Source organism: Corylus avellana, chromosome ca3 (genome assembly GCF_901000735.1).
Source record: "Corylus avellana chromosome ca3, CavTom2PMs-1.0".
Taxonomy (NCBI): domain Eukaryota; kingdom Viridiplantae; phylum Streptophyta; class Magnoliopsida; order Fagales; family Betulaceae; genus Corylus; species Corylus avellana.
The window spans coordinates 21,588,119-21,613,675 of NC_081543.1; the positions used below are offsets into that span (position 1 = coordinate 21,588,119).

The 25,557-nt window shown below is 37.2% G+C and overlaps 1 protein-coding gene and 1 pseudogene across 1 annotated transcript in view; one reads left to right on the forward strand and one right to left on the reverse strand.

Moving 5' to 3' along the window:
- Positions 1–2,880, reverse strand: part of LOC132174261 (coatomer subunit gamma-like) — a 5,395-nt gene extending 2,515 nt beyond the window's left edge. The window contains exons 1-8 of the mRNA XM_059585946.1: positions 2,665–2,880; positions 2,042–2,139; positions 1,884–1,934; positions 1,573–1,686; positions 1,236–1,436; positions 1,048–1,149; positions 214–321; positions 4–135 (exon numbers count right to left, since the gene is read on the reverse strand). Coding sequence (XP_059441929.1) covers positions 4–135; positions 214–321; positions 1,048–1,149; positions 1,236–1,436; positions 1,573–1,686; positions 1,884–1,934; positions 2,042–2,139; positions 2,665–2,710 — 852 coding nt within the window. The 5' untranslated portion in view covers positions 2,711–2,880. The remainder of the gene's footprint in view (positions 1–3; positions 136–213; positions 322–1,047; positions 1,150–1,235; positions 1,437–1,572; positions 1,687–1,883; positions 1,935–2,041; positions 2,140–2,664) is intronic.
- Positions 2,881–9,910: 7,030 nt separating this feature from the next.
- LOC132173807 (kiwellin-1-like) lies at positions 9,911–14,533 on the forward strand (annotated as a pseudogene).
- Positions 14,534–25,557: the final 11,024 nt, after the last annotated feature.

Sequence of the window (25,557 nt, forward strand, 5' to 3'; positions counted from 1 at the left end):
AACACCATTGAGCTCTGTGATTGCTCTGGCAGCCTCAAAAATGACCATTTCAGCCTTGTGACGTAAACAACCCTCGAGAAAATCATAAAAAGGGCGGTCTCCTGTTTGTGTGCTGGTGGCTGATTCACGAATAACCTGCACAGAGAATACTTGATAAAGATGACAAAAAGAAGTAACTCCCCTAGTGAACAATATGATAGAGCAGATACACACCTGACTGGTGTAACGAATCAAGAGGCATTGGGCCAAAGGAGAGCGCACCGTTCCCCTTGTCAAGCTGGTAACCAACTTGCTTACAGCTAGCCGATCATTCTGCCTTATCTGCAAGTTTGAAATGGTTATCAGAACCTTTTAATTCTAAATGAAATATTTAAAATATTAATCAATGATGACTGACTATTGGCCCCTGAAGTTCAAAAATTATAATCATGAATAACACCATATCTATATAGTCCAAAAACAACTGTGAAAAATCACTTTACACCTGTGCACAACCTAACGAATTCATAATGTAGAGTGATTTAGCTATCCAATCCTAATGTTTATAGAGAAAAAATTTACAGAAACAAGCAAAGATCCTAGTAAATAGGCAGCCTTAAATAGATGTCTCTTACAACCAACCATTTACCTAATAAAGCAAGTATTTACTTTGATAATCATGTGATCAAATCACTACACATTTGGTTTTAGAGTCTGATTGGGATTCCGTTAGGCATCCTAAAAAGTATTTTTAGTACCTAAAAAGTTGTGCCAAACAAAAAGCTGATATGTTTGGTAAAAAAACTTCAAAAGTACTTTTTTGACCTTTTTACTCTAAAAATAGCAAGAACGCACTTTCTTAAAAAGCTTAAATTGAAGCTTTCTTCTTCTTCTTCTTCTTTTTTTTTTTTTTTTTTTTTTTTTTTTTTTTAAAGAACTCTTTTTGGCTTAAAAATCTCTACTTTCTAATGCAATCTCAAACACGCTCTTAATCTACTAACCTACTCCACAATCTCAAAAAAAAAAAAAAAAACCCCGAATATAAATCAAAGCAATAATCCAGCATACCTGATGAAGTAAACCCAGTGCATGAAACTGTACAAGGGCTGCCCTTGATTGAACAGCTTCCTGAACCTCATTACTCCACCTCTTCACAATCTCTGGGTTTGTCTGTGGCCAAAATAAAATTGAGAGGACAACGTAGGACAAGAGAAATATGCATATAAAACTTACTGCTATGAACAATTGGATTATACCTGGAGCAAATGAATCCCACTAACTAAGGCTGCACTTGCAACAACTGGATTCTTGTCAACAATTGCTTGTTTCAAGTATCGCTCAATTTGGGTCAAAAGGGTTCCATCCGTTATCCGACAAAGGACACGAATAGCATTTGCCCGATACATGTCCGTCTTGCTATTCATGTCCTTCATGAGGGAGCTTGTCACAATAATAACCTTTTTATAGAAAATAAATTAACCCATTCAGTACCTATCTTTGAACAAATGAGGGGCATATAAAACAAAATAAATTTTTTACTGAATAAAAATAGCATTTAAAACAAAATAAATAAACCGACTAGGGAAAGTAAACCTCATCTGCAGAAGGAGAGAGCTCCTTTATCATCAGATAAACCATTCTCCTCAACCCTATATCTCTTGACTGGAAAAGTTTAGTCACAGCAAAGAAAACTTCTGTGGCTTCGACCTATAAATTTTATCCAAAAACACAACTTCAGAAAAGGATTGACCACACAGTAACATAATTCTGCAAGTTCGATATATAAATTTAACGCACACAAAAATTCATCAAAAAAATACAAGAATTGCTAATAACACGTCAAAGAAGCATGGATCTTCTACGGGAATAAAAATCCAGAAAGAATGGTAAGGAAATAAAATGACCTTTGTGAATGTCTCCCCTTGATTCAGTAGGTACAAAAGCTTTGTAATAACCTGAAAATGATAAGACATGAAGCACATTAAGAATCATTTCCTGAGCAGCAACAAAGAAGTAATTAAACAAAATGCGGACAGAGAATCCATCTGTGCTAAGCAAAAACCTGAGAGCATCTCCTAGGATCTAGTTGAGGGTCATTGAAAACTCTAGCTTCCTGTAGAACGGCACCCTTCTCGATCCCCAGAAATGGAGAGTACTCCGCTGTAAAGCAATGCAATGCAATACAAAATTAGGATCAACTGTTCCTATTTGAACTTGTAATCTACAACAATTCACACGGTTAAGATTGCATTGCACCAAATGGAAGGGGAAGCTACAAGATCTAAATTCCTAAATCGTCAGTATCAGAGTGAACGACATAATCAGATTTGTACATTTCCACGATTTATACCGTGATTTCAAGCGCGGGGATAATTGCAACCTAACTCCGAAAATCATAAACAAAATGAAAGCAATCAGATCAACCAAGACTAAACCAGATCAACGAATATTACGGACCAAGTCACTAATCCTTTCAATTTTTGATTCCTATTATCACCAAACGCATTCATGATTGAAACAAAATAGCAATGCGTAAACAGATCTGGAACCTGAACGACTGATCTAACAGTGTAATATACAAAATTGAGAATTCAAATTGAAATCGTTTTCGAATGTAAGGATAGCAAATACAAAAGTGATAGTCAATTGGGGAAGAACACGGATTTGAAGCGGTGCAAGAAATACCTTCGTCGTCACGATCATCGTCCTTCTTCACTAGTGGCTGAGCCATCGCTGAATTTGATGAATCTTCGAGATCTAGAAGGAACGCCCAGAGCTCTACACTCTCTCTCTCTCTCTCTCGTTATGTGAGAGCACTGGCCTAAGTTTTTGAAGAGGGCTCGGATGCGAATTAAGACGACGATGCTGCGCAACCCACAGGGCCAAGGAAGGTGGGCTCGAAATGGCGTTGATCTGGTGCGGGCGAAACTATTTGATGTACTTGCAGTACAAAGGTACTCACCCAAATGAGTGCGCCACGTCAAGAACAAAAATGGAATTCCTGAAATACCCCTAAAATTTTTAGAAAATGACGTGAGAAATGAAAATCCTTCCAAGATCCAACCGCTCGGCAAGGGAGTGCGATAAATCCACCGTCGAATGACTACTGCTCGGTGCAGAATCCTTTTGAGATATGATATTTAATAGATTTTCTTACGACTGAAATATAATTACGGTGATTTGGCATGAGAAATCAGCCATTGATTTTTTTCTATTACAAATGCTCGTTGATATAAAAGGCTAATTTTCAATATTACATCATCTTAGGGCCTGTTTGGGATGCATTTGAGGAGCTTAAAAGTGCGTTTAGTACTCAAAAAGTTCGTTTGAAGAAAAAAATAATTGTTTGATAAAAAATTAAAAGCGCTTTTAAGGGTTCAAAAAGCTTAAAAATAGTCAAAATGCACTTTTGGTAAAAGTTTAAAAATTAAACTTTTGTTAAAAAGTGTTTTTTGACTTAAAAACTCTATTTCTCAAACACAATCTCAAACATACTGTTAGTACGAGAATCTACTGAATAGCTTTTCTCATTCCAAAAAATGTCTCTCATTTGAGATAAAAAGAACAATTTTTTTTGAATGGTTGTTACTAATTAAAATTAGTAATTATTATTTCAACATTCATGAGAGAAAGAAACGTGTCAAAACATCATCATATGATTGAAAAATAATTCTTATATATATAGGGATCGAGTACTTGGCACAAATTAAGTCTTGTGCGTGCTTTCTATTAAAATAATGGCACATGTCACACATCAATATCAAATAACAAAAATAAGTGTTTGTGAAAATACCAAATCTTTATCTTAATCTTTTAATTTTTTTTTTTAATTTATTTATTTCATGGTTTTTTTGAATTTTGTAAATAAGGGATGTATTTAGTGTTTCCACCACGCTCACTTTTATTGTTTCATATAAATAAGCAACCTCGATCTAAACATCTTGCGACTTTTTTTGATAATATTTGGAATAGTTTATTAGAGAATTTAGACCTTACAAATATACTCAAAGAGAACTTAGATCTTTTAGATTCATAAGAAAAATTAAACCTTTTTATAAACACAAGTTTTGAGATTAATTTTATTAATCACTAAATTATCCGTTAAATAGAAAAATCACAACAATCGTAGTGATAATTAATAGATAACAATCGACATGCCATATATATTCCTTATAACTTCTTCTCGAAACACAAAATAGCCAAAATCAAAACTATTTTATCTTTATATCGTATCATATCATTAAAAAAATAAAGAAAAAGGCATTAACAAACAAACAAAGTGAGTATAGTGTTTCACATATATAAAGCCCCCATAGGCATGACAGCAAGCAGATACCGATCGACCAAAATCCCAAAAAGAAACAAAACAATGTAAGATATTGAATATATATAAATGCTAATTAACAATATAATTAGCAGCGGAAATTTAATATATATATGTATATGTACCTCCAGCCATTGCTTTGCTCAAGCAGCTTGAAGAACGACTCCACAGCAATCAAACTAAAACTAAACAATTTTATTGAGAGGTTCTTCTGACCTATGCCTACCAGTGAGTGCCAATTGATGGAATACACATGCCTTATTTATAGGTAGGTCAGGGGATCCTCAATTAGAGCTGTTACCTTAATTATTCCTCCCATCAAGGAATAAAAATCAAATCAATACAGCTAATTGATTCCACAAAATAAAATCTTTAATGAAATCAAATACTTGTTCCACAAGAATTAAATCAGTGATTTAATTCAAAATATTTGATTGAAATCAAATACTTGTTCCACAAGAATTAAATCAGTCATTTAATTCATAATATTTGATTTACATAATAAGCTTCAAATTGGAATAGAATATTGAACACCGTAATTTTATAATTACAATAATATATGTGACATAAAGGGACATACTTAAATGGAATTTCTTACAAACAATCCATCAATGTTCATGTTAACAACACATAACAACCACTACAAAAAAACCATTTTTTCCTGACATGAGTTTCCTGACGTGTTCCAGTGTCCGACACGTCAGGAAATTTTTCTGACGGGTCGTTTCTGACGCGTGTCGAGTGTCAGAAACGTAGGTGTCAGGAAAAAAAATTTCCTGACGTGTGACTAGGCAACACGTCAGAAAATTCTGACGTGTTACCCACTCACACGTCAGAAAATTTTTCTGACGTTGCATTTTTGCCACGTCAGAATTTTTCTGACGTGGTAGACACACGTCAGAAAATTAAAAAATTAAATAAAAATTAATTAATTTTTTTTTTATTTTTTTTTCTGGAATTTTTAATTATTAATTAATTAAATTATTTTTTTTTTTTTTTGAATTACTCTGCACGCACGGCAGCTCCCTCACGCTGCCGTACGTGCAGATCTGTGTTTCTCCAACACAGATCAATCTGCACGATCTGCACGATCTGCACCATGGTGAGCTCTCATTTTTCTTTCTCTCTCTTCTAATTTTCTCTTCTTCTTCCTCTTCTTCTGATCTTCTCCTTTTGTTTTTTTTTCTTCTGCTTCTCCTCTTCTTCTCTTATCCCTTTCTTTTTCTTTTGCAGCTTCTCCTCTTCTTCTCTTCTCCCTTTCTTTTTCTTTTTCTTTTTCTTCTTCTCTTCTTCTCTTCTTCTGATCTTCTCCCTTTCTTTTTCTTTTTCTTTTTCTTCTTCTCTTCTCCGGCCTTTTCTTTGTCTTCTCCTTCTTCGGCTTTCTTCAATCTGTGGACAGAAGGGAGATATATTGAGGGAGTGGGAAAAACAAATGAGGAGGCCAGGCATGGCGCGCTGGGGAAAGACAAGATAAAAAACAAAAAAATTCAAAATTCAAACGCCCGCCAGGATGGCTAGAGGAAATTTCTGAAAATTTCCTGACGTGCCAGGTGTTGCACGTCAGAAATTTCTGACGTGCTACACCTGGCACGTCAGGAAATCACTCTAAAAAAAATTATTTGAAAAAAAAAATATCTGCACATATATATATAATAATATATTTAAATATATTTTCTGACATGGTGAATTACCACGTCAGAAAATGCTGACGTGGCACAATGCCACGTCAGAATTTTCTGACGTGGCAATTCACCACGTCAGAATTTTCTGACGTGGCAGTCCGACACGTCAGAATTTTTCTGACGTGGTAACTTTTGCCACGTCAGAAAATAAATAATTTTTAAATATTTAAAATCGTTAAAATTTTCCAAACGTTCCAATTTTTAGCACGTCAGAAAATTATTTTCTGACGTTTTAAAATTCACCCGTCAGAAAATTGCTGACGTGGCAAAAAAAACTTATACTGTAGCCACGTCAGAAAATGTCATTTTTTTTGTAGTGACCTCCCGTTAGGATTTTTTGTTAAATCCTAATGAAGGGGGGTGAAAATCCTAAAATGCCAACATTTTTTATTAAAAAATAATTTTTTTTTAAAAAAAAAATTTCTGACCTATGGGTTCACTGGTGGATTCTACCCACCCACCTTCTCTTCAGTTTGCTCTATATTGTGCTCATTTTCCATGATATTTCAAATTTTAAGAGACACGTTATTTATATGCATGTAGATATAATGAATTAACAACTTTTCAGGAATTTCATAGAACCAACATGTTTGAAATAATGTGTCTATATTGACTATTCTTAAACCTTGGTCAACGTGTAATTTTTTTTTTTCCTGGAAAATTATGTTTGATAACTTAGATTTGAGAAATTGGTGTGCAACTTTTAGGCGCAAAAAACTCAAATGGGAAGACATTTCTAGGTCGGTTTTAAGAGGAAAGTAGCTATCAAGCTGCCCATTCTTTGAGAAATTTTTTTCAGTCATGTACAGTTAGATCTTTATATTCTCAGACAAAATTGATGGAACTCCACTGAGAATTTGTAGGAGCATTAACTGCAGATTAAATATTCCAGATTTGTGTAGTGATCAGGAACTGTCATCCACTGTAAAACCTTTTAAAGGAGCTGAAGGACAGAGCATGAGTTGTTAAAATCTTAACAAAATTATGTACATATGTGAAGGACAGTAGATAGATGCTTTTATTTTGTTTACTGCTATATTTATCTGCATGTACTCTGAGATTCATTTTATTGGATCACTGACAACTTATATTATTTTTATTATGTGTGGAAATCTCAATTTCACAATTTTATTATTTGATTTTCCTAAGCCAATTATATGGCCAGAATGTAAAATATTAGCTCTGCCTGGTTTCTTTTTTCTGATCATTTAGTTGTGTCTGTGAGAATACATTCCTCCTTGTGGAGTGAGCTTGAGAATATTCATTTGATATGTATCTGTTTCTTTATCATGCGAGCACCTCCAAGTATGTGAATGATGTAACAAATGATTGATTGTTTTGATAGGTGAATGGCTGTCGGGTTGGGCTGGAATGGGTTTTACTCCACATATCATCACCATTGCAATTGGATTTTCTCTAATCAATTACTATTGGTGTCTGCAGCTTTTAATTTCAGATTTTTCAATACTCAAGGAAACAGCAATTTGTTCTGAAAGTCGTGGACTACCATGCGAACCCAAAAGTAATATATCCAGAATTTAGTCAATTTACAACAGGAATTGACTAAGAAAATTGATATTGTTCTTACATGCTTTCTGATCTAATAGAAGCTATTATTATGTGTCTTTTACTTTTCAGTTCATTAATCCCCGAAACTCTGCTGACTTTTTTAAGATAAATAATGATTTAATATGACATTAGGACAAAGCTTAAGTTTATGCGTGGAGTATGAGCTCAATGATCTTAGGTTGATAGATACATGAGCATTGTACATAAATTTCACTTGAATCTGATTTTCTTGATGTTCCAATGACAGGAAGGCAGTTGATTTTGGCTTAGATAACCCTTGACTTTTTTTTTTTTTTTTTTCATTGACATGTCCACACAAAAGGGAGAAGTAGAATTCAAACTAGTGACCTCCGTTTTATAAGGCATGGTTCTCAGCCGATTGAGCTACCTCTTGGGAACCGATAACTTTTGACTTCATTTACCCATCACAGACAATGGGGTTGTACTCATTGTTTTTGTAGCTTAATGGAAATTTAGTTTGAATAATTATCATACTTGAATGAGCATTATTCATTGTAAACTAATCTCAAGCACTTTTTAGGAAAGCAGAATTTTTTCTTTCGATAATCTGAACAAAAACAAAGGAAAATGTCCTGTTGTGGTTTATGGTTTTTGGGATTCCAGATGCCACGGAAATTGTCTCAATTAACTCAAACTAATGTATTAGGCTCAGTTGATAGACCATTTTGTTTCCGAGTTTTGGGGGGGTAAAAAATTCTGACAACTATTTTCCTGTCTTTTGCTTTGTGATAACATATTTGATTGTAATATATGCCAGGTGCTATAACATTAACCAGAATTATGGTTCTAGGACATGTAGGGGAGACAGCAAATTTTCTCCATCCGATTAAAAAATAACAAAAACAAACCTTGATCTAGCTAGCTAGGATCCTTCTTTTCTAGGATTTCCCATTGTGTACTAGGTGTTTTCCATTGGATGTTTGTGGATCGAAGAATCTCTTGTCCGACAATAATTTTATACTGTTTTGGCAGTGATCAGCATGCATGGCAAAATATTCATTTTCATTCTTGTTGGAGAGAAAATCAGCCCGCCAGAGACGAGGCGAGGGGTCTCCAGTAGCACTATAGCAGGTCGCTCATCAAGCCCTCCATTGCCTGGTAGACGTGTCCCAAAGGCCCCACCAAGGCCGTCCCACTTATTTGCACAATCCTGTCATCCATGGTAGTCACCGCATGCAAACCTGACTCGAGCACATTCCTCCCATGATGGAGATGGGCCCACAGCAAGGTAAGACCACACCAATCGCAAGGACACTCGTACAAAGGGGATGTCCATCCTGACAAACGCATGTCCCTGCACCTCCTGATGAAAGATATTGACCATCCTTTGTAAGATATTGTACTGTGTGTGCGTTTTTTTTTTTGATAGAAGAGATTCTTTCACTGTGTGCGTGTTGTAGTCTGACACATGTGTATATATATATATATGGCATGCACCATTAATAAGGAGGAGGAATTAATTCATAAAATCTTGCTCTTATACTGTCCAAACTCTTTTTCCTCTGGCACGACCCCAGCTCATGCACGACTCAATCCCAGTCTAACCTTAATCTTTTAGGGTGACCGGAAATTGTGTTAACAATTCTCATTATTCCTTAAAAGAATTTAAGCTTTGGTTAAAAGATAAAGATACCTTTCCACTGATATTTTGATTATCCATTTGTTAACTAAACATTAAAAACATTTTAGATCCGCAAATGGAAAACTTAAAAAAAAAAAAAAAAAAAAGATGCAGTGAAATTAAATTAAAAAATTCACCACGTTCATGAAGCTTTTGCTGTGTTTCTTGTCACGTTGGTGGCTGGAACATGCACTTTAAGACAAAAAAGATACACCCTTTCTTCAAGGCGAGTTTTGCGATGAAATTTTGAGATTCTGAACATATAAAAAGTTAATATATTTAGATTTATTTAAGCTCATTTGCATGAAGCCTCATTGGCTGCCGAAAGATTCTAAGGGTAAATTAAGGATATACAGTTTTGTCTCGTTGAGTTAATTAAGGGATCTGAATCATGTGATACAGATGCACAAACGACAATCACGAGAAGATTCAAAACTAAGGCAATTGTAAAAGTATATATCGTGGCGTAATCAACACGCCCTTTTATATGGTTTCCCCCATTTTGTCTCGAGTTGTTCTTGTCCATCATACTTTAAAAAAATACCAACTAATATTTCAAAGAAACCTGCAAAAGAAGACTGCAAACACGTCCTAATTTTACATTAAAGATATCTATTTTGAGTGGTTAATATGATCTCTATATATAGCCCACTGCCAGTTTATGTTCCTCACACAAAAACATAACCAGAGAGAGGGAGAGGGAATATATTGAAGATGCAGAACCAAATTTCTTCCACTGTCTTTGTTCTCTTCCTCTTTCTTCTTCTTGTTACAAAGTGGTCAAGCGCTAGCTGATGCTCAGACTTGCAAGCCCAGTGGTGATATAAGGGGTAAAAAGGCTCCTTTAGGACAGTGTAACGAAGAGAAAAGGCTCCTTTAGGACAGTGTAACGAAGAGAATGACTCTGTGTGTTGTGTGAAAGGCAAGTCTTACACAACTTACAAGTGTTCACCACCTGTATCTAGTCGTACAAAGGCCATGCTAACTATCAACAGCTTTGAGAAAGGTGGGGATGGAGGTACACCATCGGAATGTGACAACAAATACCACTCGAACGACACCCCTGTGGCGGCGCTCTCAACGGGATGGTTCAACCATAAGCGGAGATGTTTAAAGTATATTACCATCCACAGCAATGGAAAGAATGTTAAGGCGAAAGTGGTTGATGAGTGTGATTCCACTATGGGGTCTGATGCTAACCATGATTAACAACCTCCATGTCCTAACAATTGTTAGGAAATTAGGCGCCACTAATTTCTCTTGAGGATCTTGGGATCCAATCCGTCAAGAAGACAACAACACACAAGTACGATAAATAGTATTTTACCAAAGATACAGCTCGGTACGTTCCCAGGTAAGATTGGAGGAGTCACACCGGTCTCACTTAAAATCCAATCTTTCCTAGACATAACATACACGTGTATTTTTGATTAGTACTATAAACATGCACAAACATACACAAGACAAGAAATTTATAAGTGGTTCGGCCAATACTGCCTACATCCACCAAGTTGCAGAGATTTCACTATTTTGGTAGAAAATAACGGGGAGACTTTACAAAAGATATTTCAGAGAGAGATTGCACACAACTCTTCTATGTTGTGATCTGCAATTCTTATATGCCTAACACTAGACTTATCTCTCTATACCTTTTTCTCTCAACCTTTCCTTCTTTTTTTCTCTCTCTATACTTTTCTTGTCTTAGCACACATGAAACATTGAAGCTTGATGCTCCTTATATATGGTGTAGAAAGGTTGGTGAGAATGGTTGGTGCAACAACCATGCACTATTCCTCCGACGGCTTGGTTGGTGCAACAACCTTTCACTATTGCTTTGACGGCTTGTTGGTGAACTCCACCAACCATTTGACCCATGTGGGATTCATGGCTTGATTAATTCAAGGCAATTTCCAACAATCTCCACCTTGACTTGAATTCCATAAAGTCGCTACAATCTCTACCATGACTTGAATTTTGCAACCTCCACCTGAGACCTCAGGTCAGCATCTTGACCGATGCCCATCCCCACTCCTTGGGATGTCGTACAAAACACTGTCTACACCAACAGTCATAATTCTACAAGAATTATCATGCTCCACCATAAAAAGCACATGCACTTAGAATTAAACCATTCTAAGAATTTTCCTTTCAGGCACATGTCGAAAAAATCCTGCTGAAAAATATGGTGCAACTTCCATGTTTGGTTCCCCCGGAAGTTCATCAGCCATCGACACCCTTTTCCACCACATACCCGACATCAAAGACCAAACCAATGTCCCGTATGCAATTGTGGACCTGCTAATAGAACACATCCATTATCCTGACATTTTTAGCGGTTATGCCAGAGAATGTACATGCCTTTATCAAAGAGCATCATCATAATCATCTCTCACTGCAGCGAGAGAAACACTATTAGTGTTTTTGGAGCAACCTGCCGAACCTGCTCCTTTCTTTGGGCAATTTCTTTTAAGGTGTCCAGATTGCCCGCACCCCCAGCATACAAGATTTCCCTTCACAGGGTTCTTTTTCTTCCAATTTGCAACTACCAACGCCGAGTTCTCAAGTGTAGAATTATGTCCACCACTCAGCCTTCTTTCCTCTGACAGAAGTTTGCTGGTAACTTCTAAGAAGAAAATCTTCTCCTTCCCATGAATCAAAATTGGCTTCATATGTTCATAGGAAGATGGAAGAGACCAGATAAGCCTCAAGGCCTTATCTTCATCGTCCATTTGAACTCCTAGAGCTTCGAGTTCAGAGACGATTCCATTGAGAACACTCAAATGGTCTGAAATAGTCGTACCCTCAGCCATTCGCAGTGTATGAAACTGCTCCTTCAGGTACACCCGGTTAGAGACTCCCTTCGTCTGATACATCTCCTCGAGCTTCTCCCAAAGCTCCTTTTCTGTTGACGTCCCTTGCACATTAGCAAGAACGTTCTTAGCCAGACACAACCGAATGGAACTCGCCGCCTTCAGATCCAAATCCTCCCAATCTACGTCGCTAGTACCAGATTTTTCGTCATCATCACTAGGACTAGAGGCGGGTATACCTCTCAACGTTTTGTGTAGCCCAGATTGGATTAGGATGTCCTTGACTTGTATTTGCCACAAGCCAAAGTTCATTTTCCCGTCGAACCTATCAATCTCAAACTTCAAGGACTGCATTTCTTCTTAACGAGTAGAAATCCGCAACCTCGCTCTGATACCAATTGTTAGGAAATTAGGCGCCACTAATTCCTCTTGAGGATCTTGGGATCCAATCTGTTAAGAAGACAACAACACACTGTTGTGCAAATTTATTTAACTCGCAAGTGCACGAATCAATTGTAGTTTAATGGATTGCAAGTGCGAGGTCGATCCCGCAGAGAATTGTATTTTTGAAAGAGCAATTTATATCTAAATTAATTAAATCCTAATCTAGTTCCAAAAGGGTTTTGATTTTTGAGTTTTGAAAATTAAAGGATAAACATAAACTAAATAAAATAAGTATATCTAAGGATAAAGGTACTAAGGTTTGGGAATTCACACTCACCAAATCATAACAACATACTTTATGTTCATCAATATTAATCCGAAGTTCTCACAAATTAAATCATAGATATATTTTACTATGCTTCAAAGAATTAATCAAAACCATCTCATGTATCCATTCATTGACCAAATCACAAAAGGAATCCAAATTCAATTGAAACACCAGATGTATCCGTAGAACAAATCACAAGGGATATCCAATTTTTATGAGTTAAAAGCCAAGCAATCAATCATATGAAATTATCTCAAATCATCACATGTATCCCTTGAATCACAAGAGATATCCAAGAATCACTCCATACAATTGATTAGAAGTAAAACAATTGAAATATAAAACCCAATAAAATCAGAATAATAAAAACTTACATAAAAGTGATGTTGTTCTTCATCAGTGAGGCTTCATCCCCAACCTTAGTTGGGAATTTAGCTCCACATAAAAATAAAATCTAAACTTAAACCTAAACCTAAAGAAAAACTAAACAAAAGAATTTTGCTCTCTAGGTTTGTGTCCCTTTTCTTGAATGCAAAGAAGTCTATTTATAGGCTTAGGAAAGTCCTAAAAACCTTATTAAACCTAGATAATTCGGAGGTCTGTCTCCCAGTCAAAATAGAAGTCTGAAATCAGAATAGGATTCGTCCAGATTTGTGTCTCTTAATTGTGGGGCAATTTTGACATAGTAACTGTACGAATTAGGAAAATCCTATTTCACAACGAATTGTAGTATTTTGAGTTAGCTTTCCAATTCCATTTGAATCACTTCAATCCGAAATTTGAGCGGAGAGTTATGGTCAAAATATCGAGACATATACAGAATCTGAATTTGAATCCGATCCGAAATCTTATCCAATTTGAAGTTTAATCTGATTTAACCTTTTCTTGGATTTGGTTAGACTTAACCACATCATCTAGGTCTTCTCAAAGTATGCTTCCTTCCAAACTTTGCATTTTTCCCTTTAAAGCTGTAGTTTTTCTTTAATGACCTACAAAACACTAAAAACACAAAACTAACACAAAATATTAAATAACGACACAGCTAAAGGATTAACTAATGTAAATAAAGAGGTCCAAATATGCAATATTTGGCACTTATCACACACAAGTACGATAAATAGTATTTTACCAAAGATACAGCTCGGTACGTTCCCAGGTAAGATTGGAGGAGTCACACCGGTCTCACTTAAAATCCAATCTTTCCTAGACAGAACATACACGTGTATTTTTTATTAGTACTATAAACATGCACAAACATACACAAGACAAGAAATTTATACGTGGTTCATCCAATACTGCCTACATCCACCAAGTTGCAGAGATTTCACTATTTTGGTAGAAAATAACGGGGAGACTTTACAAGAGATATTTCAGAGAGAGATTGCACACAACTCTTCTATGTTGTGATCTGCAATTCTTATATGCCTAACACTAGACTTATCTCTCTATACCTTTTTCTATCAACCTTTCCTTCTTTTTTTCTCTCTCTATACTTTTCTTGTCTTAGCACACATGAAACATTGAAGCTTGATGCTCCTTATATATGGTGTAGAAGGGTTGGTGAGAATGGTTGGTGCAAAAACCATGCACTATTCCTCCGATGGCTTGGTTGGTGCAACAACCTTTCACTATTGCTTTGACGGCTTGGTTAGTGAACTCCACCGACCATTTGACCCATGTGGGATTCATGGCATGATTAATTCAAAGCAATTTCCAACAACAATATCGTTGATGCCTCTCAAGCTATTTGGAAGGCCTTTGGGAGTGCCAAAAAATAAGTAGGGCAAATTAGATATTTACTGGTCTAATGCTTAATTTCCACCGTATGCAAAGAATACCATGTGAGAAACATATTCGAAGGTGTTTATTTGGTTGTTTCGTGTACTAAGTAATGTAACTGCATTTTCAATATATCTTATGTAACACTTAGGTTGCTTCTGGTTTGGTAAAAAATTTATTAATGATTCTTTGGTAAAAGGGTTTAAGTTTTTACACATTGGATCTGTTCAAGTTGCTGTTAAACCATTAACCATACTAGGTATTAATGCTTCTGTTTCGTTATGTCTTCGTGATGCTAGGTTTGTTAATTTTCAGACAAGTATACTTGGTATGATACAATCTTCTCTATTTAATGGTCCAATTCACTTTGATACTTTTCCTAACTCTCACAAACATACACATCGATCCCAATATTTTTATTAATCGTTGTCGGTGAATTTTTTGCAAAGATATTGAACGTATATACACCCAAGTATGAAATTGTACGTTGGAATGTTTTGGCCTATTAACAATTTTACTAGTCGTAAAATCATTTAAAATATTAAATTTTGGTTATTGGTGAGGTAAGAGTAATGTTATATACCATATTTGGGTTAATAACTTTTTTAGTACCTGAGTTTGCACTTTTTTATTTTTTCCTCCCTGAGTTTTAAAACCGTATAAATCTAGTACCCAACTTATGAGAAAAGACAGAATCAGTACCTCTGTCAGTTCAGTCAACGAAATTAGCACGTGTCACTCCCATAATATGCCACGTGGCGTAAAAAAATTTAAAATAATAAAATAATAATTAAAAAAAAAATTGGGGGTAGCCGAGCCACCCCCTTGGCCATTTGGGGGTGGCCCATTCGGCCAGATGGGGGTGGCCAGTCCAGGGGAGGTTGAAACCACCCCCAGTGGGGACTGGGGGTTGCCGAAACCACCCCCAATAGGTGTTTGGGGGTGGTTTCGGCCACCCCCTTGGCTCCGTGGGATGGCCACCTTGAGCCACCCCCAAATTGTTTTCTTTTTTTTTTCTTGTAATTATTATTTTATTATTTTTAATTTTTATGCCACGTGGCGTATTATGGGAGTGACACGTGCTAATTTCATTGACTGAACTAACGGAGGTACTGATTCTATCTTTTCCCATAGGTTGGGTACTAGATTTTACACTATTTTAAAACTTAGGGAGGAAAAAATAAAAAGGTGCGAACTTAGGTACCAAAAAAGTTATTAACCCACCATATTTTTATTCTACAATGTTGATGTGACAGTCTCAACCAATCATTGAATCACTATTAATCGTTAAAAAAATAAATCCAAGAGCTGATTGAAACACTTGACAAGTTCAAAGTCAATTGGGATGTTACTCTTAACCCAAAAACGAAATGCATGGTGTTGAGATTGTTGTCTGTGATGAATTGGGGAGGGTCAGTGCAGCCCAAAGCAAAACTTTGATCTCGTTCTAGGAATTGGTGGTCGGGGAAGCGTTGGCGGCGCTATAGGCGGTGGAGTTCAGCTGGGATCTTGGGTTGCAAGACATCATTCTTGAAGGTGACTCACTCCAAATTGTTAACATGATCCAAGATCAGGAGGCTTGCTAGAGTCGGTTCAGGCAAATAGGGGCTGATATAAAGGTGGTTTTCAGATCCTTTAGGAGCTGGGAGATAAAACACGTAAAACGGTTCTAAAACATCGCAACCCACAGACTAGCAAAGGAAGCAGTAAGGGAGGTTATGGATAGGGTGTGGATGGAAGAAATTCCTTCTTAAATCTATGACACTGCCTTCTCAAAGCAGGTTGCTCTTTTTGTTTAAAGTTTTATACTCTCGATTTGATTTTGATAATGAAGATCGACTACTTATTACAAAAAAAAAAAAAAAAAAAAAAGAGTTGGTTGAAAGGTATAGCTTTTCTTTAGTAGTTGGAATTTTGTAGATAATTCTAAGGTTAAATAATTGGTGCAGTATTTTTGAAAGGTGCTATCAGCCTATCATCTGCTAGGAGTTACTCAAAAAATGATGTAACTTCTAAAATCATCGTTGCCTTATGATTGATTATTATTGAATTTTAATTAAATGGTGATTTTAAAAATCATTTTATTCTTAGAGTAACACACGAATGATTTCTATAATTACGCTATTTAAATTTCTAGGCTCCTTGAAAACGAAGGAAATTGGTACCTTGTATATAATTATTACCCAATTTGCCAGTTTCTAAATTGAGCTGCTTCATTGGTTTATCAGTAATTAGTTTCAACCACCAACATGTTCATGGTGGGTTCTTCTATTGTCAAATTATTCTACTTTTTCATTATGGTCGTAGAGAATTGATAAGCGCTAAAATATTTATATTTTCAGCCCTTATCTTACATGTTTTAATCCTTTGATTGTAATTAATTAGGCCATTTTAATTCATTTTTGTGTTTTTGATGTTTTTATAGGCTTTTGGAAGAAAGTGAAGTAAAACTGGGTGATTTAGGCTCAAAAAGACAAGATGGAAAAATTGGAGCTCCCTGATACTGCGATCAATCACAGGGTACCTGCGATCGAGCGCAATACCAGAGAAGATGCTGCACGAGCCAGGCCAGGAGCGATCGATCGCAGGGCAAAAGAAAGATCGATCGCAGACCTGCGATCGAGCACATAGGTTGCGATCAAGCGCACCTATGCGCAAAAGGCATTCCAAGTGGCAGCTATAATGTCCCTATTTCCATATTAGGGTTTTTCAAACTCCAAATTGTAATAGGACTGAAACCCTACGAAACCCCTAGGGTTTACTACTTTTCCAAGGACTTCTAAAGCCTATAAATAGACTCTTAAGCCTTTAGAATAGGAGGGCTTGGAGAAGGGAGAAGAATAGGAGCTCTCAAGTCAAGTCTCGGGTTTATTCTTTCCTTTCTTTTATTTTCTTTTATGAAGATGTTTAACATCAACTCTATGTGTAGCTAATTTACTTAGTAGGGCTAGATTGAAGCCCTAGTTATGTTAAATTAATATTTCAATATTGGCGCCTTATGATGATCATGTTGTGCTATTTAACTTGATTAATACCTGCTTGCATAAATTCCTCATATGTGTATGCCTGATCAACATGTGCATGTGGTATGGACTTGTTACTTAGACCAATTTGGATGACCGAGTCCTGGGTTTAACTTAAATAACAAAAGAATCCACACCGCGATTCTTGGGTTAATCAACATAGGGAACTAGGAGTATACACTCATGCCCTAAGCCTTGTGTGTTTGTCGATTTCCATAGAACATATGCTTTTCTAAAGAACAACTTAGTATATATCATGCTAAATCCTTTAGGAAAGAGAAGAGTTAGAGTATACACCCATGCCTAACTCGTTGCTTAGGGAAATCAATAGCTTAAGGAGTATACACCCATGCCCTTAGGTTGGCAAACATTAAATATGCATAACTTGATCAAAGCATTGTCATATTGAAATACTAGTTTAATATAATTAGTGGTGGATATCAAAGCCCTACCCTTTGTTATCATCACATCAACAATCAATTTTTATTTTGCTTTCGCTTAAGGAATCTATTTTTAAACATAAATTCAGCAATCCTCGTGGGAATGATCCTGTACTTGCACCTTATACTACCATGTTGACCTTGTGCATTTGCAGGTAAAACGTACAATTATTTACCTATTAATTTAGGTAGATTTTTGCACAACAAGTTTTTGGCGCTGTTGCTGGGGATTGCGGCGAATTTTGTTTAAATTTATCTTCCTTTAGTTTTGTTATTTTAATTTTCAATTTTTAATTTAATATTAGCAAAAAGAATCAAAAAGAATTTCTTCTTTCCCTTAACTTTTCTGTTGCAGGTTGCGGATTGGCATTCTGTGATTGCAATCAATCGTCAGCCAAGTGCGATCGAGCGCACTATGATCGAACGCACCAATCTGCGATCGAGCGTAGTTCTAGAGAGCATTCGGACCAGGCAATGCTGAAGCTGCCAAGTTCATGCAAGGTCGTCAATCTCAAGCCTCAACCGTTTTTCCCCTCGATCCTGAAATTGAGCAGACAATTTGACAACGACCTAGAGACAAAGAAGGAGAAGAAGAAGTTGAAATGGAAGACGTGCCAGACAATCCAATTGGGCCAAGACCCCTAGAAGCAAATCCACCACGTGTGAGGAGACCAATGAAGCAAGCATACGTGCCAACAAACCTCCATCAACCCTCATGCATAGCATATCAACCGGAGGTGGACGGCAGTTATTATATCTCTCCTCAAATTCTCAATGCATTGACCCACTTCAGAGGCACAGCTATTGAGGATCCCAACTTGCATCTTAAGGAATTCTTTGACTTATGCAAGTTGCAGAATGTTCAAGGCCTAACTCAAGAGAGACTCACGTAAGTTCTCTTTCCTTTTTCCTTGAAAGATAATGCTAAACTGTGGTACAATTCCTTGCCTGCAGAGTCCATTCATACTTGGGAAGAATTGACCACCAAATTTCTGAAGAAGTTTTTCCCAGCCCAGAAGACAAAGCAACTTAAAAGGGAACTTCAAATGTTCCAACAACGAGACGGAGATGTGTTCTTTGAAGCATGGGATCACTTCAATTCCTTACTTATAAAGTGTCCACATCACAACATCCCTCAAGATGATCAGGTGCAAATTTTTTATGAAGGTTTAGATTATACTAATAGAGGGATGGTTGATACAGCTTGTGGAGGTATGCTCATGGAGAAGAGCAGTGAGGAAGCCATAGAGATCTTTGAAGGGTTGAGTGAACATACTCAACAATTCCCATCCAGAAGGAGGAAAGATGTAAGGAGCAAGGGCAAGAGTGACGAAAATGGCGAAATGAAAAATCAAATGTCTGCTGTGGAACTGAAGTTGGACATGATTGTCAAAGCCATGACTACTCAGAAAATTTCACCTCTGCAACAGGACACACCAGCTCAAAAGCCAGAAAATGATGACCTAAAGGTTCTTGTACGACAACTGGTGACTTTACAGCAGCAGTTTATGGCTGATCAAAAACAAGTCATACAAAAACTGGAAGTACAAATGGGTCTGATGGCAAAGGAGCTGAGTGAGAGGAAGTAGGAAGAATTTCCAGCTCCAATAATACCCAATCCAGGGGATCGTCAGCAGCTCGAAGCAGTCACAGTTCTCATAAATGGCAAGGTCATTGGAACTGAAGAGCCACCTCAAGAAAATCCAGAAGGACCATCAACTTCCAAGGTAAACAAAATAGAGAAGGTAAATGCACCACCCTTTCCTCAAAGGCTAGTCAAACCAAAGAAAGAAGAGCAACTCAGGGATATCTTTGAAACTTTTAGGAAAGTAGAAATCTACATTTCTTTATTAGATGCAATTAAACAAATTCCTTCATATGCCAAATTTTTAAAGGATTGTTGCACCAACAAAAGGAAGTTTAAGGAGTATGAGATAGTGGCCTTAACAGAAGAGGTAAGTGTAGTCTTGTTAAGGAAATTGCCACCAAAGCTAACAGATCCAGGTAGCTTTACCATTCCCTGCAGGATATGAGACCATTCCTTTGAAAAGGCGCTACTGGATCTAGGAGTAGAGGTGAATTTGCTGCCTTACACTGTATATGAAAAGCTGGGATTGGGGGAGCTTCAACCAACCTCTATCACCTTGCAATTGGAAGACAGAAGCATCAAACGACCAAGAGGTATACTAGAGGATGTGTTGGTAAAGGTAGGAACATTTATTTCACCTGTTGATTTTCTTGTATTAGAGGTGGAAGAATCCCCTATGCCATCACCGTTACCTATTATCTTAGGAAGACCCTTTATAAGAACTGCCGATACTACAATAGGGGTGAAAAAGGGTATTGTGAGTATGAAGGTAAATGGTGAGACAATCGAATTCAAAATATTCGATGCATTGAAAGTACCTCAAGAAGATTTAGAATGTTTTGATGTTTGTGTGATCCAAATGTTAGTGAGACAGTTTTGCAGGACCATCATAAAGATCCATTGGAGACCACCCTCACCCAGAGTCTCACAAGGCAGGATATTGAGTCAGAACTGGAAGAGATCACTAGTGATGTTATGGAAACAGTGCATCACCTTGAGGCCTCTCCTAAATACTCAAGTAAGTATACTCATCCCTTTGAAATTCTTGAGCCCACTAACACCTCTCTTGTTCCCTCTGTTGTATACGCACCCAGGCTGGATTTGAAACAATTACCGGAGCACTTAAAATATGCATACTTGGGAGAAAACAAGACACTACCAGTCATCATTGCTGCAAATCTGAGTTGTGGGGAAGAAGAAAAGTTGTTGAGAATTCTGAGAGAACATAAAACTGCCTTGGGATGGACCATTGCTGACATCAAAGGAATAAGTCCAGCTAAGTGCATGCATCAAATCTTCCTTGAAGACGAAGTAAAGCCAACCAGGGATGCACAAAGAAGACTCAACCCACACATGAAGGAGGTAGTCAAGGCAGAGGTATTAAAACTACTAGATGTGGGCATCATCTATCCCATCTTAGACAGCAAATGGGTCAGCCCAGTTCAAGTAGTGCCAAAAAAAAAGTGGGATCATAGTGGTGAAGAATGAAGATGATGAACTGATACCCACAAGAGTAACCACTGGGTGGAGGGTATGCATCGATTACAGAAGACTAAACAAGGTAACAAGAAAAGACCACTTTCCATTACCGTTCATTGACCAAATGCTAGAGAGATTAGCTGGCCATAGCCACTACTGTTTTTTGGATGGATATAGTGGTTATAATCAGATTGCAATAGCACCAGAGGATTAGGAGAAGACCACCTTCACATGTCCTTTTGGCACATTCGCCTACAGAAGGATGCCATTTGGTTTATGCAATGCCCCAACTACATTCCAGAGATGCATGATGAGTATTTTTTTCAAACATGGTAGCGAAAACCATTGAGGTCTTTATGGATGACTTTAGTGTTTTTGGGTCTAGTTTTGATGAATGTCTACACCATTTGAAAAACGTTCTCAAGCGGTGTGAAGAATGCAACCTAGTGCTCAATTGGGAAAAATGCCACTTCATAGTTCAACAAGGCATTGTATTGGGTCATGCTATTTCAAGCAAGGGCATAGAAGTGGATAAGGCCAAGATAGAAATCATCTCCAAACTTCCCCCACCTCTGACAGTCAAGGAGGTAAGGAGTTTTCTTGGACATGCCGGGTTCTATAGAAGGTTTATCAAGGATTTCTCCAAGATCTCTAAACCCCTCTATGCATTGCTTGGGAAGGAAGCCAAGTTTGACTGGACCAAAGAATGCATGACGGCCTTCAACACACTAAAAATGCAGCTCACTTCTGCACCAATTATGCGAGCACCTAATTGGAGCTTACCCTTTGAGCTCATGTGTGATGCTAGTGACTTTGCCATGGGAGCCGTTTTGGGTCAAAGGATCAATAAGGTACCTCATGCCATTTATTATGCCTCTAGAACATTAAATGATGCCCAGCTGAATTATTCTACTACTGAGAAAGAATTATTAGTTGTCATATTTGCTTTGGAGAAGTTCAGGCCATACCTAATTGGTTTTAAGGTTATTGTATTCACTGATCATGCTGCATTGAGATATTTGTTTACCAAGAAAGATGCCAAACCAAGACTGATCAGATGGGTATTACTACTACAAGAATTTGACCTTGAGATTAGAGACAAGAGGGGCAGTGAGAATGTGGGGGCAGATCATTTATCCAGATTACTCCATGAGGAGGAAGGAGATGAGCTCCCACTAAATGAAAATTTTCTAGATGAGCTGTTGCTTGCAGTTGATATCCAACTCCCATAGTATGCAGATATAATGAATTACATCACTGCCAAGGTCTTTCCTCCAAATATGTCTAGCCAAGAAAGGAAGAGATTAGTATCTACATCTAGACAATACCATTGGGACGACCCCTATTTATTCAAATTCTGCCCTGATCAAATCATTAGAAGATATGTCCTAGAAGATGAGCACTTGAGTATTTTGCAGCACTGTCACCAGTTTGCTTGTGGTGGACACTTTGGGGCAAAAAGAACAACGCTTAAGGTATTACAATCTGGTTTTTATTGGCCCAATATGTTTAAAGACGCTTTCTTGTTTTGCAGCTCTTGTGATAAATGTCAAAGGACAGGTAACATCTCCTTCAGAAATCAAATGCCATTGCAAAATATTCAGGTTGTAGAACTCTTCGATGTGTGGGGAATTGATTTCGTGGGACCATTTCCTCATTCATTTGGCTATTCATATATTCTTGTGGGTGTAGATTATGTGTCTAAATGGGTCGAGGCTATCCCCTCAAGGACTAATGATCACAAAGTGGTTGTGAAGTTTTTGTAGGAAAACATTTTTGCTAGATTTGGAACACCCAGGGCAATCATTAGTGATGGGGGAAGCCACTTTAACAACTATGCTTTTACTTCTGTGATGAAGAAATATGGCATCACTCATAAGGTTGGCACTCCATATGATCCTCAAACCAATGGCCAAGTGGAGATCAGCAACAGAGAAATCAAAGGCATCCTCGAAAGGACAGTAAACCCCAATAGGAAGGATTGGTCACTACGCTTGCACTATGGGCTTACAGGACTGCTTACAAGACACCTATCGGCATGTCTCCATATCGATTGGTTTTTGGGAAAGCATGCCATCTACTAGTGGAATTGGAACACAAAGCATATTGGGCCATCAAGAAGTTTAACTTCGATATGAAGCAAGCTGGTGACACAAGGAAGCTCCAACTAAATGAACTGGAGGAATTAAGGCTTGATGCATATGAGAATGCCAAACTCTACAAGGACAGAACCAAAGCATACCATGACAAACAACTGATTAGGAAGGAGTTTCAAGTAGGACAAAAGGTTTTGATCTATAATTCAAGATTGAAACTCTTCCCTGGAAAGCTTAAATCAAGATGGTCTGGGCCCTGCATTGTTACACAATTATTCCCTCATGGAGCCTTGGAAATTCACGACCCCCAAACCGACCAATCATTCAAGGTCAACGGACAGAGAGTCAAGCCATATCTTGAAGTAAAATTGGTACCAAGAGATGAAGATTTGGCACTCCACTCCATCCAAAATGGAGCATCTACTTCTAGGCAACACTGAGAGAGGACCAAAGTCTGGCTGAAGATGTTAAACTTAGCGCTCATGGGAGGCACCCCATAGCATATCCTTTTTACTATGATGTTTATTTTATTTTTGTTTTCCTTTGTGTTTTATTTTACTTTGGTGTGTTAGTGTTTCAAGTCTTTTGTCATGTTTTTCAATTCTATTATTGCAATCGATCGCACCACACATGTGATCAAGCCCAGGTCTCCATCTGTGAGGCTGCCGCACTCTGTTAGTGCGATCGAACGCACAACATGTGCGATCGAGCGCACTTGGCAGCATCTCGTAGTTATTTTTATTATTCCTTTTCTGTTCATTTTTACTTCATTTTAGTGTTGTTTCTTTTTACTTGTTTGAGTGTTTTGTAGGGACAAGTGTGCTTCAATTCAAGTTTGGGGGTGTACTATGAGTCATGCTTTCCAAGACATGGTCGACCATCTCCCGGGTACACTCTTTCCTTAATTTAGACACATTGGGGACTATTGTGCAAAAATATACCTAAATTAATAGGTAAATAATTGTACGTTTTATCTGCAAGTGCACAAGGTCAACAGAGTAGTATATAGTGCAAGTACAGGATCATTCCCACGAGAATTGTTAAATTTATATTTAAAAATAAATTCCTTAAGCAAAAGTAAACTAAGATTGATTATTGATGAGATGATAATAAAGGGTAGGGCTTTGATATCCACCACTAATTATGCTCAATTAATATAACAAAATGCCAATGCTTTGATCAAGTTATGCATATTTAATGTTTGCCAACCTAAGGGTTAAACTCTAACTCCTTAAGCTATTGACTTCCCTAAGCAAGGAATTAGTCACTTGGTCCATGCTCTAATTCTTTTCTTTCCGAAAGGATTTAGCATATCTATACTAGTTGTTCTTTAGAAAAGCATATGTTCTATGGAAATTGACAAACACACAAGGCCTAGGGCATGAACACATACTCCTAGTTCCCTATGTTGATTAACCCAAGAATCGCGGTGTGGATTCTTTTGTTACATAAGTTAAACCCAAGACTCGGCCATCCAAATTGATCTAACTAACAAGTCCATACCATATACACATGTTGATCAGACATACACATATGAGGAATTCATGCAAGTAGGCATTAATCAAGTTAAATAGCACAACATGATCATCACAAGGCGCCAATATTGAAATATTAATTTAACATAATTAGGGCTTCAATCTAGCCCTACTAAATAAGTTAGCTACACATAGAGTTGACATTAAACATCTCCATAAAATAAAAGAAAAGAAAAGAAAGAATAAACCCGAGATTTAACTAGAGACCTCCTATTCTTCTCCCTTCTCCCAGCCTCCCAATTCTAAAGGCTTAGGAATCTATTTATAGGCTTTAGAAGTCCTTGGAAAGGTAGTAAACCCTAGGGTTTTCGCAGGGTTTCAGTCCTATTACAATTTGGAGTTTGAAAAACCCTAATATGGAAATAGGGACATTGTAGCCGCCACTTAGAATGCCTCCTGCGCACGATCGCAGCTCGTGTGCGCTCGATCGCACATCTGCTATCGATGCCTCTTTTGCTTGCGCTCGATCGCTCCTGGCCTGGCTCGTGCAGCATCTCCTTTGGTATTACGATCGAGCGCAATACCAGGGAGCTCCAATTTTCCCAGATTCTCTTTTTGAGCCTAAATCACCCAGTTTTACTTCACTTTCTTTCAAAAGCCTATAAAAACATCAAAAACACAAAAATGAAGTAAAATGACCTAATTAACCAAAACTAAAGGATTAAAACATGTAAGATAAAGGCTGAAAATATGAATATTTTAGCGCTTATCAGGGACAATGTGTCATTTAAGTTTGGAGGTATGGGCACACATGTTCACACACACTTTGTCCTAAGTTTATGTTAATTGTCTGTTTTGAGTATTGTTTGTGTTAAAAAAAAAAAAAAATTATGCATGTTCATGTTTGTCCTAAAATTTTAGGTTGATCTAGAAAGAATTGTGGCTTGAATTCATCAATG